The sequence below is a fragment of the Hylobates moloch genome, unplaced genomic scaffold (assembly GCF_009828535.3).
Source record: "Hylobates moloch isolate HMO894 unplaced genomic scaffold, HMol_V3 SCAFFOLD_6, whole genome shotgun sequence".
Classification (NCBI taxonomy): domain Eukaryota; kingdom Metazoa; phylum Chordata; class Mammalia; order Primates; family Hylobatidae; genus Hylobates; species Hylobates moloch.
The window spans coordinates 150,242,412-150,261,701 of NW_026652281.1; the positions used below are offsets into that span (position 1 = coordinate 150,242,412).

General features: G+C 42.7%; 1 protein-coding gene across 6 annotated transcripts in view; it reads left to right on the top strand.

Moving 5' to 3' along the window:
* The window catches only part of CREBRF (CREB3 regulatory factor), an 88,141-nt gene that overhangs the window by 6,670 nt on the left and 62,181 nt on the right, over positions 1-19,290 (top strand). For 3 of the 6 annotated variants that reach the window (XM_032158644.2, XM_058440150.1, XM_058440151.1), the window contains one exon: positions 18,889-19,091. In XM_032158644.2, coding sequence (XP_032014535.1) covers positions 19,083-19,091 — 9 coding nt within the window. In that variant the 5' untranslated portion in view covers positions 18,889-19,082. Of the gene's footprint in view, positions 1-18,888; positions 19,106-19,290 lie in introns of all 6 variants that reach the window. The other 3 variants (XM_032158646.2, XM_032158647.2, XM_058440152.1) reach the window with 3 other exon arrangements.

Sequence of the window (19,290 nt, forward strand, 5' to 3'; positions counted from 1 at the left end):
TTAGTTAGAAAGGAGGAATTAATCACCATCTGTTCAAACAAAAAGCCTTCATTCTAAAATTGATCTGTTCTTTTAAGAAAGTTTTTAGAGAAGCTATTTTGATGATGTTTAAAAATCTTCCTTTGTTAATTTGTTTTCAGATGAACTCCATTAGTTAGACTTGTTGAATATTCCTTGCAGGTATTCAAAAAAAAAAGTTGTACTTTGTTCTTTGGATTTGTCCTATTTGTCAAATATGGATGGAATCTCTTATTTCATTTAGGTTTGGGATAATTTTTCGTCTGCATAGTAGGGTCTTTTTTTTAGGAGGGCACTGTAAAATCATTCTTTTTGAGTCTTGCTTTGTCGCCCAGGCTGGAGTGCAGTGGCGTGATCTCGGCTCACTGCAAGCTCCGCCTCCTGGGTTCACGCCATTCTCCTGCCTCAGCCTCCCATAATAGCTGGGACTACAGGCACCCACCACTATGCCCGGCTAATTTTTTGTATTTTTAGTAGAGACGGGGTTTCACCGTGTTAGCCAGGATGGTCTCGATCTCCTGACCTCGTGATCCGCCTGCCTCGGCCTCCAAAAGTGCTGGGATTACAGACGTGAGCCACCGCGCCCAGCCTATAAAATAATTCTTGCTAATAAGTCTGACTCACCTCTGTGGGGTAGGCTAGGATTTGGAGCGAGTTTGATGCAGGGTGCGGCAATAGTATCACCAGCCAAGCCTTATATGCATTTTCACCAATTTATGACTTTTCCTCCAAAATCTATATTGTAACTCTCCTTCCTAAACAGCTTTCTAAACTACTGCTTTCCCCACTTACTCTTGGCAACTTAAATCATCCTACATTCTGTCCTTTCAACACCAAAACCACTTTTATATCTTTTGGGTATTAGTGATTTTGAGAATTTCCTATGAAAGCCTCACAAATTTGCTGATTTCTTTTTCTCTTTTTTTTTTGAGACTGAGTCTCACGCTGTTGCCCAGGCTGGAGTGCAGTGGCGCAATCTCGGCTCACTGCAACCTCTGCCTCCTGGGTTCCAGCGATTTTCCTGTCTCAGCCTCCTGAGTAGCTGGTATTACAGGAGCACGTCACCACACTCAGCTAATTTTTTGTATTTTTAGTAGAGATGGGGTTTCGCCATGTTGGCCAGGCTGGTCTTGAACTCCTGACCTCGGGTGATCCACCCGCCTTGGCCTCTCAAAGTGCTGGGATTATAGGCATGAGCCACCACGCCTGGCCTGCTGATTTCTTTTTCTTAATTTTTAATTTCTTAATTAAAAACAATTTTTGTTCTTTTTGATTTTTTTTGAGGCAAGTCTCGCTCTGTCACCCAGGCTGGAGTGCAGTGGTGTGATCTCTGCTCACTGCGACCTTCGCATCCTGGGTTCAAGCTATTCTGCTGCCTCAGCCTCCCAAGTAGCTGGGACTACAGGCACCTGCCACCATGCCCGGCTGATTTTTATATTTTTAGTAGAGACAGAGTTTCACCATGTTGGCCAGGCTGGTCTCGAACTCCTGACCTCAAGCAATCTGCCCACCTCGGCCTCCCAAAGTGCTGAGATTACAGGCATGAGCCAATGCACTGGCCTAAAATTTTTTTTCTTAAAGACTAGTGTGGGCCGGGCGCGGTGGCTCACGCTTGTAATCCCAGCACTTTGGGAGGCCGAGGCGGGCGGATCACAAGGTCAGGAGATGGAGACCACGGTGAAACCCGGTCTCTACTAAAAAATACAAAAAATTAGCCGGGCGTGGTGGCGGGCGCCTGTAGTCCTAGCTACTCGGAGAGGCTGAGGCAGGAGAATGGCGTGAACCCGGGAGGCAGAGCTTGCAGTGAGCCGAGATTACGCCACTGCACTCCAGCCTGGGCGACAGAGCAAGACTCTGTCTCAAAAAAAAAAAAAAAAAAAAGACTAGTGTGATAGTAAAGCTTGCTATTTTTTTTGTCCTCCAGGTTTTTTTTAGATTCTTGTTGTACATATGTTTTCTTCAGTATAATGTTTTGTCCTGAGGGTTTGAGGTGCTCCTTTTATAAAAGCAGTTTCTTTTTTGGCTGCTGATGGAATTGCTGCCTTTTCTATTATAGGTTAGTCATTTACTGAGAAATTTAAAGCATTACAAAAATAAAACGATATGGGGAGGAATTAGGGGTAGGGTGGGTGTACTTTTGAAAAGATTCACTGTAGAATTCCTTAAAACAGCAAGGCTTCTAGCATCCTAGTGGTATGGTATAAATGAGGTGGACTCATGCAGTTTTTGTTGTTGTTGTTTGAGACAGGGTCTTGCTCTGTCACCCAGGCTGAAGTGCAGGGGCACGATCATGGCTCACTGTAGCCTTGACTTTCCAGGCTCAAGCAATCCTCCTGCCTCAGCCTCCTGAGCTTCCTGAGTATCTGGGACTACAGGTGCGCACCACCACACCTGGCTAATTTTTTTTTTTTTTTTTTTGAGACAGAGTCTCGCTCTGTCGCCCAGGCTGGAGTGCCATGGCACAATCTCAGCTTACTGCAGTCTCCACCTCCCGGGTTCAAGCGATTCCCTTGCCTCAGCCTTCCGAGTAGCTGGGATTACAGGGATGTGCCACCATGCCCAGCTAATTTTGTATTTTTAGTAGAGTCGAGGTTTCTCCATGTTGGTCAGGCGGGTCTTGAACTCCCCACCCCAGGTGATCTGCCTGCTTTGGCCTCCCAAAGTGCTGGGATTACAGGTGTGAGCCACTGCGCCTGGCCCACCTGGCTAATTTAAAAAATTATTTGTAGGGAGAGAGTTTTACTATGTTGCCCAGGCTGGTCTTGAACTCCTGAACTCAAGTGACCCTCCTGCCTCAGCCTCCCAAAGTGTTGGGGTTACAGGTGTGAGCCACTGTACCTAGCTGTACAGTTTTTAAACTGCTTTTTAGTAAGGTTTTCATCTTTACCTTTGAATCCTCTACTAGAGTTGCCCATAGACTAGGAGAGGAGATACACATTGCAGCCCAATGTTACGATGGTTTTTCAGAACACAATGTTCTGAAATATGGAAGAAGGACTGCTAACTCTGCCTCGGGAAAGTTGAATATTCATTGAAAAAGTGGTGTTTGAACTTAGTGTTGAAGATTAGTGAAGGAGGCATTCTAGTACAGTTGAAGTATAAAAGATGTGTAGTGTGGGGTTGGGTATGAGATGGTTTGAGCTAAGGCAGAGGTGGGAGGGAGAATGGAAGAGGAGGAAACTGATTTCTAAGATTTAGGAGGAAATAGCTTTTTTTGCTTTCACTTTGTCCTCTAATTCTCTTCAGTCTGTTCTATGCTGTCAGGCCTCCAGTCTCTTTTCTCTGTAGCTCCCTGTACCTCTGACTTTGGTTGATTGGTTTTTTTCCCCTAGTATTTCATTTTTCTTTTAGTCCCACCTTTTCTAATGTGTTGGTACTAAGGTACCTTTCATTCTGACTCTATTGGTCTCTTGTGTTTATTTCACCTCCCACCGTCCCTCCCTCTCTCTCTTTATTCTCTTTGGGTTATATTTCTTTTCCTTCTTCTTCTTTCCTTTTCTTTTCCTTCTTCTTCTTTTTTTTTTTTTTTTTTTTAGACAGGATCGTGCAGTGGCACAGTCGTGGCTCACTGCAGCCTTGACCTTAGGCTCAAGTGATCCTCCCACCTCAGCCTCACGAGTAGCTGAGACTACAGGTGTGTGCCACCATCCCCGGCTAATTTTTTTTGTAGAGGCAGGGTTTCCCCACATTGCCCGGGCTGGTCTTAAACTCCAGGGCTCAAGCCATCCACCCGCCTTGACATCCCAAAATGTGCGATTACAGGCGTGACTAACCGCACCTGGCCCCTTTGGGTTTCTCTTTGCCCCTACCTTTCCTTTTTATTTGCTTTTCTTTTATTTTTTATTTTTTTGTGATGGGGTTTTGCTGTGTTGCCCAAGCTGGCCTCAAACTCCCAGTGTCAAACAATCCCATCTCAGCCTCCTGAGTACCTCAGGCTACAGGTGTGTGCCACCTCTCATTATCTTTTATTTAAAAGCAAAACAAAATAAATTCTTCCACACTATCTGCTTATTTTACATATAAATAGCAAAATAAGTTGATTCCCTCTTGGGAAATCTTGTAAGATCAACTAGCTTTTGATACCTGTTCAAAGACTAATTATCCATTTTTGTGAATTTCTTTTTATGAAACATTTTCCTTTGTATTCAAAGATGCTACTTCTTCAAAGGCCACAGTGTAGAATATGACTGCCTATGTGCCCTGTTTTCTATTTCTTATGCACCTACAAATTGTTCGATAACAAAAGTCCAATTCACCTTTTTCCTAAAGCTTTTCCAAACTTTCCCAGGTAGTATTCTTCTCGGTAGTTGTCTATTATTTTGTAAACACCTCTTTTTAAAATTCAGCTTTATTGAATTATAATTTATGTAAAAGAAAATTCAACCAATTTTGAGTTTTGACAAATACATGCTGTCATCTAACCACTGTTATATCTCTAACATTTTTATCACCGCAGAAAGTTCCTCATGCCCCTTTCGTTCAGTTCTTCTGCCCTCGCCCTTGGCTGCAGTCACTGATTTGCTTTGTATCACTATTGTTTTGTCTTCTCTGGAATTTCATATGAATCTTTTGGTAGAATGTGTTGTCTTTTGAGTCTGACTTCTTTTAGTTAACATTGATTTTGAGATACTCATATTGTGTTGTACATTCATTGAATCTTTTTGTTTTTTTGAGACAGGGTGTCATTCTGTTGCCCAGGCTGCGTGCAGTAGCGTGATAATGGCTCATTGTATCCTTGATCTCCTGGGCTAGAGTGATCCTCCTTCCTCAGCTTCATGAGTATCTGGGACTACAGGTGCCATCATCATGCCTGATTAATTTTTGATTTTTTGTGGAGATGGGGTTTTGTCATGTTTCCCAGGCTGGTCTGGAACTTTTGGTTGCAAGCAGTCCTCCTGCCTTAGCCTCCCAAAGTGCTGAGATTACAGGTGTGAGCCACCTTTCTCAGCCTGAGCCACCGTGCTTGGCCTGACCCTTTGTCATTGTATGGACATACCACAATTTATCTGTTTACCAGTTGGTAGACATTTGCATTGCTTCCAGATTTTAGGCTATTATAAATAAAATGGCTTTGAATATTCATGTACAAGTCTTTTAGATACCTCTTTTAACATTCATTACATTTTATTTGGAAGTTGAGTTGCAGAGCTGTCAAGAGTGAACACCCAACGTTCATAAATAGGTATTTTGCTAGTTCTGTGGTTTTGAGCATCTTTCAGCTTAGATTCATAATCTGTAAAATGGGACTGGGTGGAGATTCAAGCAAGCTAGAGAGCACAGGCCAATTTAAAGAGGATACCTCTTTCTTTAGTTCCAGTGATCATCTTTCTAGAATATATACCCAATGTCAGATCTAGTTTTTCCCCCCAAGAGTAGTATTTGAGATCAGACATCAAATTTTATATGAAATTTCATGTGAAATTTAAATACCGGTAGTTACAATTTAAAAAACACTAATGGAACTGATTTGCAACTGAACACAACTGATTTGTGGGCGTTGATTTCTTGCTGCAGTACAGTTTGAGACCTCGGCTTTAAATCTTCAGTTAATTGGCCGGGTGCTGTGGCTCACGCCTGTAATCCCAGCACTTTGGGAGGCCGAGGTGGGCCGATCAAGAGGTCAGGAGATCGAGACCATCTTGGCTAACGCGGTGAAACCCCGTCTCTACTAAAAATACAAAAAATAAGCCCGGTGTAGTGGTGGGCGCTGTAGTCCCAGCTACTCGGGAGGCTGAGGCAGGAGAATGGCGTGAACCCAGAAGGTGGAGCTTGCAGCGAGCCGAGATTGCTCCACTGCACTCCAGCCTGGGCGACAGAGCGAGACTCCACCTCAAAAAAAAAAAAAAAAATCTTCAGTTAATTTTGTCTTCTATTTTAAAATGTATATCCTCCCAGTAGAGTGCACTTGTTAGGTCCTTTTTACCTTAGTTTTATAGCTTAGCATAATAACTTGCTGGTTGTCAAAATTCCCAAGTTAAAAACTAACGAGTTACTGTAAATTTTATTCTCTCGTCTGATTGGAAGGATATTAAGAATACTGACTGCCTGATGGAGGAGTGGAACTACGTTCTGGTTACTCTATGTACTTCTCCTTCTCTGATAGCTGCTGATTGTATTCAGTGCTATGTTTTCTCAGCAGTTGGAATAATCTGCCTCCCTTGTTTGATTTATCTCAACACTTTTGAGACAAGTATGGTATAGATTAAACTCTGCGTGTCTCTTTATTAGAAACTATGCAAGGTGTTACAGATATACACATAAATTTTATATCATTCTATTTCCTCAAATTGTCCAGAACCATTTGGTGAAGCCAGTATAATGAACTATGAAAAAGTGATAAATTATATGTAATTGTTTGAACAATAAAGAGCAATAATCTTTCTAAAGAGGCCTTTTCCCCTTTATCTGCCTTTTCTTTATTGTGTATATGACTAGTTTGCAGCTTTATGAATGACTTTGTGAGTCTAGAGATTCTTTTGCTGATTAAAGCAGCATAATTGACATACACCCTCATAAGACTGGGGGCAAGGGTGTTAAGTGTCCTGTGTTGCCTGAGTATCCCATATTCACCCTGGTTCTAGCTTGGTGGAATGTGGAATTTAGACAATTTAGGATTTTGAGTGGGCCAGGCGCGGTGGCTCACGCCTGTAATCCCAGCACTTTGGGAGGCTGAGGCAGGCGGATTGCCTGAGCTCAGGAGTTCGAGACCAGCCTGGGCAACATGGTGAAACCCCATCAGTACTGAAAAAAAAAAAAGATTGGCATGGCGGCGTGTGCCTGTAGTCCCAGCTACTCGGGAGGCTGAGGCAGGAGAATTGCTTGAACCTGGGAGGCGGAGGTTGCAGTGAGCTGAGATCACGCCACTGCACTCCAGCCTGGGCAACAGAGGAAGACTCCGTCTCAAAAAAAAAAAAAAAAAAAAGGATTCTGAGTTGAGTTTGGTTTTATACCTTAATAGCAGCAACATCCCAGGAGTATCACATACCAAGGAATAGATCTGAGAATAAAAATAGGCACCATTTATTGAGTGTCTGCTTTGTGCTAGGGCTAGATACTTTGTATGTTATTTTATTGTGAATCACAGTATCCCCACAAAGTAATAGGGAATTCTTGCATTTATACATAAAGTAAAGCAGATGAGAGTCTGGAATGAAATTTTTTTTTTTAATATATATTTTTTTGAGACAGAGTCTCACTTGGTCACCCAGGCTGGAGTGCAGTGCCGCAATCTCTACCTCCCAGGTTCAAGCAATTCCCCCATCTCAGCCTCCTGAATACCTGGGAGTACAAGTGTGCGCCACCACACCCGGCTAATTTTTGTATTGTTAGTAGAGATGGGGTTTCACCATGTTGGCCAGGCTGGTCTCGAACTCCTGACCTCAAGTGATCCATCCACCTTGGCCTCCCAAAGTGCAGGGATTACAGGCCTAAGCCACCATGCCTGGCCTTGAAATTCAAAATATTCACTCACAATGCATAACCTTTTACCTAGAGTTTGTTCCTCATAAAACAAGCTTTTTAGGAATGTTAGAGGCCGGGCGTGGTGGCTCACGCTTGTAATCCCAGCACTTTGGGAGGCCGAGGCGGGCGGATCACGAGGTCAGGAGATCGAGACCACAGTGAAATCCCGTCTCTACTAAAAATACAAAAAAATTAGCCGGGCGTGGTGGCGGGCGCCTGTAGTCCCAGCTACTCGGAGAGGCTGAGGCAGGAGAATGGCCTGAACCCGGGAGGCGGAGCTTGCAGTGAGCCGAGATCGCGCCACTGCACTCCAGCCTGGGTGACAGAGCGAGACTCTGTCTCAAAAAAAAAAAAAAAAAAAAAAAAAGGAATGTTAGAGCCAAAGAGGCACCGAGCTTTTTCAGTGTTAAAAGAGATGACTGCAAAACCATGTTCAAATAACCTCTGTACTGGCTATTATATAGTTTATGCTGGTGGTATAGCCTGTTTCACAGTAGGAAGGAATTTGAAAATTATCTCTAGTATATTTCATGCTGCTTTTGAAAAGGTGCCAACTCTGAGAAAGGAGGAAGGAAACAGTTTTTTTTGTTTTTTTTTTTTTTGAGACAGAATCTCTCCTGTAGTCTAGGCTGGAATGCAGTGGCGTGATCTCGGCTTACTGCAACCTGCACCTCCCTAGTTCAAGCGATTCTCATGCCTTAGCCTCCTGAGCAGCTGGGACTACAGGTGTGCGCCACCACGCCTAGCTAATTTTTGTCTTTTCAGTAGAGACAGGGTTTTGCCATGTTGGCCAGGCTGGTCTTGAACTCCTGACCTTAAGTGATCTGTCTGCCTTGGCCTCCCAAAGTGCTGGGATTATAGGCAGTGAACCACTGTGCCTTGCCCTTACAGTGAATTTTGAAGAAGAGCTCAAATCCTTGCTAACAACAGCATCAAAGTTGTTAGAGTGTGTGAAGAACGTCTGGTGTCACTGGAATCCTGCTGTGTGCTCCAGTGCATTCTCCCTTGCACCACTGCCTGTTTTTATGCCGCTGCCATTAATTGTACTGTTCTCTTTTTAACATTTTATAGATTTCTGCAGAACAGCTTAGAAAACAAAGTGATTCTTTAAAACTTAAATCTTTAACATCCTGCATAAAATATTTTGTTTTAATATGGTGAGTTTATCTTCCTGCTTTGTAGTTTAAAATATTAAAATAAAATAATGATGAGGCAGAGAACAATATAACATGTATCGGTCCAGTGCCTGAATTCAGTTGATTTAAATTAAATTTAATTCTACTTCTTCCTCTATCCTCTCTTCCCTAGATAATAATTATGTCAGGCCTTTAAAATGGACTAAAATTTAAATATCACTCTTCTTGGAAATTAAAAAAAATTCAGGAGTACAATTTTTCATATTTTTACTATATGATACTACAGTGGTTCAAGACTCAGTTTAACAAACTAAGATGCTTTGGAGCACATAAAAGATGCTCAATAAATCTATATTGAATAATTGACTTTTTGTAATGTCCTCATTGTGAAGAGCACCACACCTTTGATTCCTTATCCAGAAGGACATGTGGTCTTAGGGGATTTCCCATTCATTTTCAGCCATCTCTTGTGTGGATGACTGCTCGGAAAGGCATTGCTTTTGGCACTGTAGTGAAATAGATGTGAGATATGATGGTCATTCTCAAAGGTGTCACAATCTGGTAGTGGAAGCAAGGGAATAGGAGAGAAGAGGAAAAATATGAGCTAAGACATATGAAGGTCAGAGTCTCACTACTGGAAGTTCTTAGTGGAGTGAAGTGGGATTGTAACTATCTTGAGGATTAGGGGAAATGGTAAAATCAGTCTAATATTAGACTTAAGAGTAGTGGAAGACAGAGTTGGAAAGATAGTGTCATTGTGTATGAGTATTTTTGTTTGTTTGAGATGGAGTTTTGCTTTTGTTGCCCAGGCTGGAGAGCAGCGGCATGATCTCGCATCACTGCAACCTCCGCCTCCTGGGTTCAAACGATTCTCCTGCCTCAGCCTTCTGAGTAGCTGGGATTACAGGTGTGAGCCACCACGCCCAGCTAATTTTTTGTATTTTTTTTTTTAGTAGAGATGGGGTTTCATCATGTTTGCCAGGCTGGTCTCACACTCCTAACCTCAGGTGATCCACCCGTCTTGGCCTCCCAAAGTGCAGGGATTACAGGCATGAGCCACTGTGCCCGGCCTTGTTTTTGTTTTTTTAAGAGACTAGGTCTCACTTTGTGGGCCAGGCTGCTCTCAAACTCCTGGGCTTAAGTGATCCTCCTGCCTCAGCCTCCCAAAGTGCTGGGATTACAGGTATGAGCCGCTTGTGTCTGGCCTAAGGTCTGAGTAGTTTGGACATTATCCAAGAAATGTATGGGAGTTGCTGATGACTTTGGAGCACAATGTTAATATGACGTGTGGTAGGTTAGAAAGAATAATTTTATCTTACATTAATAATTATTTTAGGCTGGGCGTGGTGGCTCATGCCTGTAATCCCAGCACTTTGGGAGGCCAAAAACCCTCTCTACAAAAAAAAAAATGCAATAATTAGCCAGGCATGGTGGCATGTGCCTGTATTCCCAGCTACTCGGGAGGCAGAAGTGGGAGGGCTGCTTGAGCCTGGAACGTGGAAGTTGCAGTGAGCTGAGATCACTCCACATCACTCCAGTGTAGGTGGCAGAGCAAGACCCTGTCTCAAAAAATTTTTAAATAATTTTCATTAATTTTTAATAATTATTAAATTTAAAATTTTTCCTTTTTTTAAAGAGACAGAGTCTCACACTGTTGCCCAGGCTGAAGTGCAGTGGCACAATCATAGCTCACTACAGTCTAGAACTCCTGAGCTCAAGCCATCCTCCTGCCTCAGCCTCCTGAGTAGCTGGGCCTATAGTCATGTGCCACCATGCCTAATTTTTTTATCCTTTTTTTTTTTTTTTTTTTTTTTTTTAAAGACAGTGTCTTGCTCTGTCGCCCAGGCTGGAGTGCAGTGGCGCAATCTGGGCTCACTGCAAGCTCTGCCTCCTGGGTTCATGCCATTCTCTCACCTCAGCCTCCCTAGTACAGGTGCTTACCACCATGCCTGGCTAATTTTATTTTTGTATTTTTAGTAGAGATGGGATTTCACCGTGTTAGCCAGGATGGTCTCAATCTCCTGACCTCGTGATTTGCCTGCCTCGGCCTCCCAAAGTGCTGAGATTACAGGTGTGAGCCACAGCGCCCGGGAGGCTCTGTCGCTCAGGCTGGAGTGCAGTGGTGCGATCACAGCTCACTGCAAGCTCTGCCTCCTGGGTTCACACCATTCTCCTGCCTCAGCCTCCTGAGTAGCTGTGACTACAGGTGCTGGCCACCACGCCTGGCTAATTTTTTTTGTTTTTTAGTAGAGACGAGGTTTCACCGTGTTAGCCAGGATGGTCTCCATTTCCTGACCTTGTGATCTGCCTGCCTCAGCCTCCTAAAGTGCTGGGATTACAGATGTGAGTCACCGCGCCCAGCTGCCTGGCTAATTTTTACTTTTTTTTTTTTTTTTTGTAGAGACAGGGTCTCATGATGTTTCCAAAACCGGTCTCGAACTCCTGGCCTCAATTCGTCCTCCCGCCTCGGCTTCCCAAAGTGCTAGGATTATTGGCATAAGAATAATTTTAAAATGGGGCATAAGAACTCAAGAGAGGGACAGGAGGATAGAGACAGGAAGACTGTAGGGCAAATATTAGAATGGTAAATACAAGATGATGAGGACCAAGTAAGGGTTGAAAAAGAGGGAAGGGCCCGAGGCGGGCGGATCACGAGGTCAGGAGATCGAGACCACGGTGAAACCCCGTCTCTACTAAAAATACAAAAAATTAGCCGGGCGTGGTGGCGGGCGCCTGTAGTCCCAGCTACTCGGAGAGGCTGAGGCAGGAGAATGGCGTGAACCCGGGAGGCGGAGCTTGCAGTGAGCCGAGATTGCGCCACAGCACTCCAGCCTGGGCAACAGAGTGAGACTCCGTCTCAAAAAAAAAAAAAAAAAAAGAAATTCATCCTCTGGTTCTGTCTAAAATTGTTCCGTGCTCTTATTCTTGTGCTCTGAACAACTTAATTGACAGATATCAAGGCTGCCGAAAGCCTCCAATACCTTGCAATTGATAGTTTTCAGAAATAAAAAGTAGTCCTTCCCATTCAACTCAGATTAATCCAGACACTTGCTTTAATAGTCTTTTTAGGGCCGGGTGCAGTGGCTTACGCCTGTAATCCCAGCACTTTGGGAGGCCGAGGCGGGCAGATCACGAGGTCAGGAGATCGAGACCATCCTGGCTAATATGGTGAAACCCCGTCTCTACTAAAGATACAAAAAATTAGCCGGGCGTGGTGGTAGGCGCCTGTAGTCCCAGCTACTCGGGAGGCTAAGGCAGGAGAATTGCTTGAACCTGGGAGGCGGAGGTTGTAGTGAGCCGAGATCGTGCCACTGCGCTCCAGCCTGGTGACAGAACGAGATTCCGTCTAAAAAATAAAAAATAAAAATAAATAAATAAATACATGAATAAATAGTTTTCTTTTTGGCCGGGCGCGGTGGCTCATGCCTGCAATCCCATCCCTTTGGGAGGCTGAGGCGGGTAGATCACCTGAGGTCAGGAGTTTGAGACCAACGTGACCAACGTGAAAACCCATCTCTACTAAAAATACAAAATTAGCCGGGTGTTGTGGCACATGCCTGTAATCCCAGCTACTTGGGAGGCTGAGGCAGGAGAATGGCTTGAACCCTGGAGGTGGAGGTTGCAGGGAGCTGAGATCACACCATTGCACTCCAGCCTAGGCAACAAGAGCGAAACTCTGTCTCAAAAAAAAAAAAGTCTTCCTTATTGGTTCCCAAAGAGCTTTGACTAAGCTCCCATATGTTGTCCCTGTAACCCAAAGATTAAAGTTGGGTAGGAGCCTTTGGAAAGGAATTGAACAAAATTGTAACTGAGAGTTCTTCTGTCTTCCTCTAACATGGCATTCTAAGGAGAGATCACTTTTGAGATTTAGTATATCCTCTTTGCTTTTTAAGATTTTCAGTAAAAGGTGGTTTTAGTTATTTTGTTTAATTACATTTTTTGTGGCAGATCTAATTCACCTCCCATATTTTTTATTTTTTAAAATTTGTATTTATTTTTATTTTTTTATTTTCCGAGACAGAGTCTCACTGTGTTGCCCAGGCTGGAATGCAGTGGTGTGATCTCAGCTCACTGCAACCTCCACCTCTGGGGTTCAAGTGATTCTCCTGCCTCAGCTGCCCAAGTAGCTGGGGCGACAAGTGCGCACCACCACGCCTGGCTAATTTTTGTATTTTTAGTAGAGAGGGGGGTTTCACCATGTTGGCCAGGCTGGTCTCGAACTCCTGACCTGATGTGATCTGCCTGCCTCATCCTCCCAAAGTGTTGGGATTACAGGCGTGAGCCAGTATGCCGGGCCACCTCCCATATTTTAAAAACTCTCTGAGTGCGAGGATAAAAAAGACTATTGGATTGATCAGGTATACAGAGTTTGCAAGGTGGTATGGCAAAAGGATCACAAATTCTTACAAGGTCATTATAAGTACTGCTTTAGCTAGGAAAATGATCTTTTTTCACCCAATCTGAGGGAAAAGGTACACCTTCTTCTTCCTTACTTTCCTCTTTTCCCGTTGTCCTTCCTTAAAGACTAGCAGCAGCAGAATTTGGAAAATAAATAATGGGCATGTTTTGCTAATAATCGTGACAAACTATAATAATCTGTTTTGAATTTTACTTGCCTATTTCTAAATTTTGGAGTCTAGAGAACTGCTATCAAATGGTAAAATATAGTGATTCACCTGTAGTTTTGGTTACAGGTTTCATATTACATAATAAAGGGAGAACTTGAGCCCCACCTTTCCCCCAGTGTATTCCTTGCATAGGCAACCTCTGCTGCTTAAATATTTTGGAGACTTTGGGATATCTGATTTCAACTGTACCGTGAAACAGGTAGTGGCTTGACTTAGTAAGCATCTGAAGGACTGTTTTGTTCTACTCTTGCAGAGTAGAGTAGTTTTCAAAAGGAAAGGAAAGGAATTGTTGAGCAGGACCTATGAAGTATAGCAGGATGGATAGAATATGAGGCAGATGGGTCCTAGTTTGCTAAAGAGCTTGTGTAGTCTGATAAGTTGTCTTTCTTGCTAAAGAAGGGAGTCACATGGAGTATACACATTGTATAACCTTTTTAGTCACCAAGGTTGCCTGTCCTTCCTGCCTCCCTGTTTCCTTGCCTCCTTGCCTCCCTTCTTGACTTCCCTTCCTTTCCCACCTCCCTGTCCACAGCCCTCCCTTCCCCTGCCTCTCTTCGTTTCCCTTTCCTTCATTCTTTCCTGCCCTCCTGCCTACTTCCCTGCCTCCTTTCCTTTACCTCCTGTCTTAGTCTGCTTTCTGTTGCTATAACCACAGATTGGATAATGGATAATTTTAAAGAAAAGAGATTTATCGCTGGGCATGGTGGCTTATGCTTCAAATCCCAGCATTTTGGGAGGCCGAGGCAGGAGGATCGCTTGAGCCCATGAATTTGAGACCAACCTGGGCAACATAATAAGACTGCATCTCTACAAAAAAAAAAAAAAAAAAGTAATTAAGTAAAAAGTAAAAGAAAAGAGATTTATTTGGCTCATAATTCTGAAGACTGGAAAGTCCAAGAACATGACACTGGCATCTGTTGAGGGTCATCCCATAGTAAAAGGCGAGAGGGTGAGAGCACGTGAGACAGAGGAAGTTGAGCTGAATTCATTTTTTCTATCAAGAGCCCACTCGTGTGTCCAGTGATAATGTCATTGATACCTACCTCTTAAAGGGTCCACCTTCCAATACTGTTAGGATGGCAATTAAATTTCAAACATGTTTTGGAGGGGACATTCAAACGTAGCATCTTCCTTGCCTGTCTTCCTTTCTCTCGTTTCTTCCTCTTTCAACTTTACTGAGGATTAAGCCGTAGGAGAAATGATTTATTTATTTATTTATTTATTTATTTATTTATTTATTTATTTATTTTTGAGACGGAGTCTCGCTCTGTCGCCCAGGCTAGAGTGCAGTGGCGCAATCTCGGCTCACTGCAAGCTCCGCCTCCTGGGTTCACGCCATTATCCTGCCTCAGCCTCTCCGAGTAGCTGGGACTACAGGTGCCTGCCACCACGCCCGGCTAATTTTTCGTATTTTTAGTAGAGACGGGGTTTCACCGTGGTCTCGATCTCCTGACCTCGGGATCCGCCTGCCTTGGCCTCCCAAAGTGCTGGGATTACAAGCGTGAGCCACCGCGCCCGGCCAGGAGAAATGACTTATTTAGCCAGGCATCAGTGGCTCACACCTGTAATCCCAAAACTTTAGGAGGCCAAGATGGGCGGATCACCTGAGGTCAGGAGTTCGAGACCAGCCTGGCCAACATGGTGAAAACCGGTCTCTACTAAAAATACAAAAAAATTAGCCAGGCGTGGTGGTACTGCATGCCTATAATCCCAGCTACTCAGGAGGCTGAGGCACAGCAATCGCTTGAATCCAGGAGGTGGAGGTTGCAGTGAGCTGAAATTGCACCACTGCATTCCAGCCTGGGGGACAGAGTCAGTCTCAAAAAAAAAAAAAAAAGATTAGTGTTTAGAACAGTTTCTGCCTCTTAGAATTGTGGATCTAGAACAATTTAAAGACAACAGAGAGAGGAACAAGACCTCTGGTCACATGAAAGAAATGAGCATGAACCAGCAAAGATTAGGAAAGATCAAAGTAGACCACAGTATATTAACTACATAGCAGTATAAATTTATTGGCTTTTTTTTTTTTTGAGACAGTGTCTCACTCTGTAGCCCAGGCTACAGTGCAGTGGCACGATCTCGGCTCACTACAACCTCTGCCTCCCAGGTTCAAGCGATTCTCCTGCCTCAGCCTCCTAAGTAACTGGGATTACAGGTGCCCGCCACCATGTCCAGCTAATTTTTTGTATTTTTAGTAGAGACGGGGTTTCACCATATTGGCCAGGCTAGTCTCGAACTCCTGAACTCAACTAATTCACCCACCTTGGCTTCCCAAAGTGCTAGAATTACAGGATGGGCCACTGCGCCTGGCCTGTATTCAGGCATTTCTTACCTAAAAAACTTAAAAAAAATTTTTTGTGGTAAAATATACGTAAAATTTACTATTTTAACCATCTTTAGCTGTACAATTTTATGGCATTAAGTACATTGACAGTGTTGTGTAACCATCACCACTGTCTATTCCTGAACACTTTTTTTTTTTTTTTTTTTGAGACCGAGTCTCATTCTGTTGCCCAGGCTAGAGTGCAGTGGCATGAGCTCAGCTTACTGCAACCTCTGCCTTCCAGGTTCAAGCGATTCTCCTGCCTCGGCCTTCCAAGTAGCTGGGACTACAGCTGTGAGCCACCACGCCTGGCTAATTTTTGTATTTTTAGTAGAGACAGAGTTTCACCATGTTGGCCAGGCTGGTCTCGAATTCCTGACCTCAAGTGACCCACCTGCCTCAGCCTCTCAAAGTGCTGGGATTACAGGTGTGAGCCACCACCCCCGGCCTCCAGAACACTTTTATCATCCCAAACAGAAACTATGTATGCTTATTAAACAAAAACTATCCCAGCCCTTAGTAACCTCCATTCTACTTTCTTTCTCTATTCTAAGCACTTCATAAAGCCTAATCATACAATATTTGTCCTTTTGTGTCTATTTTACTTACCATAATGTTTTTAAGGTTCATTCTTGTTGTAGTGTGTATCAGAATTTCATTCATTTTTATGGCTGAATAATATTCTGTTGTGTTTGCCATATTTTGTTGATCCATTCATCTGTTTGTGGACACTTGAGTTGTGTTTACCTTTTGGCTTTTGTGCATAATGCTGCTATGAACATGAGTGTACACATACCTGTTTGAGGCCCCGCTTTCAACTCTTTTAGGTGTATACCTAGGAGTGGAATTGCTAGATCATATGGTAATTGGATTTCACTTTTTGAAGAAATACCAAACTGTTTCCCACACCAGCTGCAATCCTACCAGCAAATGCACGAGGGCTCTGATTTCTCTATATCCTTGCCAATATTTGTTATTTTCCACTTTTTGGATAATACTCATCCTAATTGGTGTGTCAAAAATGTTTTAACATTTACTCTGATGAATGTTAGATGACTTGGAAGAGCTACTTACTGTTGTGAGGAACCAGTTTCCTTAAGTTACTGAAAGGGGGCAATGGCTTAAGCCAGTTCCATATAAAAAGAGAGCTGCAGGGATTCTGGCCATCATATACATCATCTCCTTATTCATAAAATACTCTCATTTACAAAAAGGTTTATATATTATTAATGTATAATAAATATATATTTATTATTCGTAAAATACTCTCATTTACAAAGAGGTTTATATATTTCTTGATGTGAAGTTTTTCTTTTCTTTTTTTTTTTTTTGAGACGGAGTCTCGCTCTGTGGCCCAGGCTGGAGTGCAGTGGTGCGATCTCGGCTCACTGCAAACTCCGCCTCCTGGGTTCACGCCATTCTCCTGCCTCAGCCTCCCAAAGTGCTGGTGAGTATTTTTAGTAGAGATGGAGTTTTGCCATGTTGGCCAGGCTGGTCTTGAACTCCTGACCTCAAGTGATCCACCTGCCTCAGCCTCCCAAAGTGCTGGGGTTACAGTCGTGAGCCACTGCGCCCAGCCGACCCTATTGCTAGTAAGGTTAATTTTTCAGATTTTAAAGGATATCAAACTTTTCTCCCAGATCCAGGTTTTATGCCAAGGTTTTGGTCCACTTCGTTGAACACATGACATGAATTAGATACCTTTTGGGAGGCGTAAGTCATAGGTCTAGAAAAAGTGACTGACCTTCTTTCTCATAGGAATCAGGGGAGAGAATTAGGGCAATGACTACATACCAGTTGTAGGACGATGGCATGAGGTCACATAAGGAGAAACTGCACAAGAACAGGCCTTTGGCAGGAACAGGGAGCAATCTAGTTATACTGTAGTACTGAATTGAAAAGCATAGTTAACTCTGTTTCTAGGTGGGCACTTGACATTGTTTCCTAGGTTAGACCAGTGAGCTGGGAACGAAAGCCCACTGGAGGGGAGAGTGCAGCAAAGATCCAGAAAATGCAGATTGTGTCAGTTTATTAATCTAATCAAGTAGAACAATGATTGAGTCCCTGGGCGTGGTGTTGCTTGCCTGTAATCTCAGCTACTCGGGAGGCTGAGGCAGGAGAATCACTTGAACCCAGGAGATTGAGGTGAGCCAAGATTGGGCCACTGCATTCCAGCCTGGGTGACAGAGTGAGACTCTGTCTTTAAAAAAAAAAAAAAAAGGAAATTAATATAATGTACCACTCTAACCCTCTAGCCCAGACAATGTGCTGACCTCAGAAGGCAAATTCAGTGTAAATTGACTGTTTACCAATATAAGATGTGACACTGCTTCTAGACTGAATTAGATCAAGGATAGGACAGTGGTTCTCAAACTTTAGAGAGGACCACAATCACCTGGGGGGCGTATTAAAAAACATTGCTGGTACCCACTCCTAGAGGTTCTGTTTTGATTCTGCATTTTAAACAAATTTTTAGGTTGATGCTGATGTTAGTACTGCTGATCCTTGGATCATACTTTGAGACCCACTGATCTTGGACAAGAAAATGAAGCGAGTATAACTGTTTAGTTCCTCCTGGTTAAAGTCTTCATGGAGAAGGGAAAAAACACTAACATTTAAGTCTGTACCCTGTCAAAATCCTGTGCCAGATGATTTGTAGTCATTGTTTAACTTAACCCTTGAAACCACTCTGCAGAGCAGTCCCCAGGCCCATTTTTCCTCAAACATACACCTGTTAAAAACTTGCTGGAATAATTCTTCCGTCAATGACAGCTTATACTTCTAACTGAAAGAATAATTTTGGCATATACCATTACAAATGTGATTTTATTTAATGTAGAGGATATGTTAAGTTCCATTGCTGACTATTATGTATTCATTACTCTTCTGTTTACTTATGAGAGAGATAAAATGTAGATTAATTTAGCAGTAATGATTATACAATAGATGGAATTAAATTTTGAGATATGTTTTCTCATTAAGAACATAAAGTGAATGAGAGCTTGACTTTAAAAATCAATGTATTACATCTTTCAGATCACAGAAAAAATGAGCCTATGTTAATTTTATGTGTGTTTTTTTTAATGTTGCCAATTGGTTTTTGACCAGCTCTATTTTAGAAAAATACAAGAGGAGGAATGGTAAATTTCAGAATAGTAAGTATTAAGATGTGACCAAATCCTTGATAACTCAACCATAAGACTTACTCATTTAAAGCACAGTATTCTCTGCTAATATTGTTTTTTCAAAAGTCAACTTTTTTTTTTAAACATCAACTTGTTTTTCCTGGAACTCAGTGAAGTTACTTTGTGTTGTTTGACAGACAGCATCACACAGAATTATTAAAAAAAAAAAAAGCAGTGATCCAAGCAATTGAATTGGAAGCACTCTGGGGAAACCTGCTGTTTATTGTAAAAATCATCTTCGATCTCGGAATTGAAAGTAAAGCTGGAAAGGAATTTACAAACGAGAAAAAAAAGAAGTTTGGAATCGGATTCACAGGATCTGGGCTTGGAAATGCCTCAGGTAAATCATACAGAGTAGGTGCAAAGTTTTATATTTTCCCACTACAGAAAGTCAATACCATTGACTCTTAAATGAATCTTAACACAGCTTTGCATACTACCTTTTTGTGATATCTTATTTCTGATCTCAGCTAGTTTTGAGTACATGTTCTTCCTTCCATTGGCTTCTATTTCTTACTTTGCTATCACTTGAAGTTTAG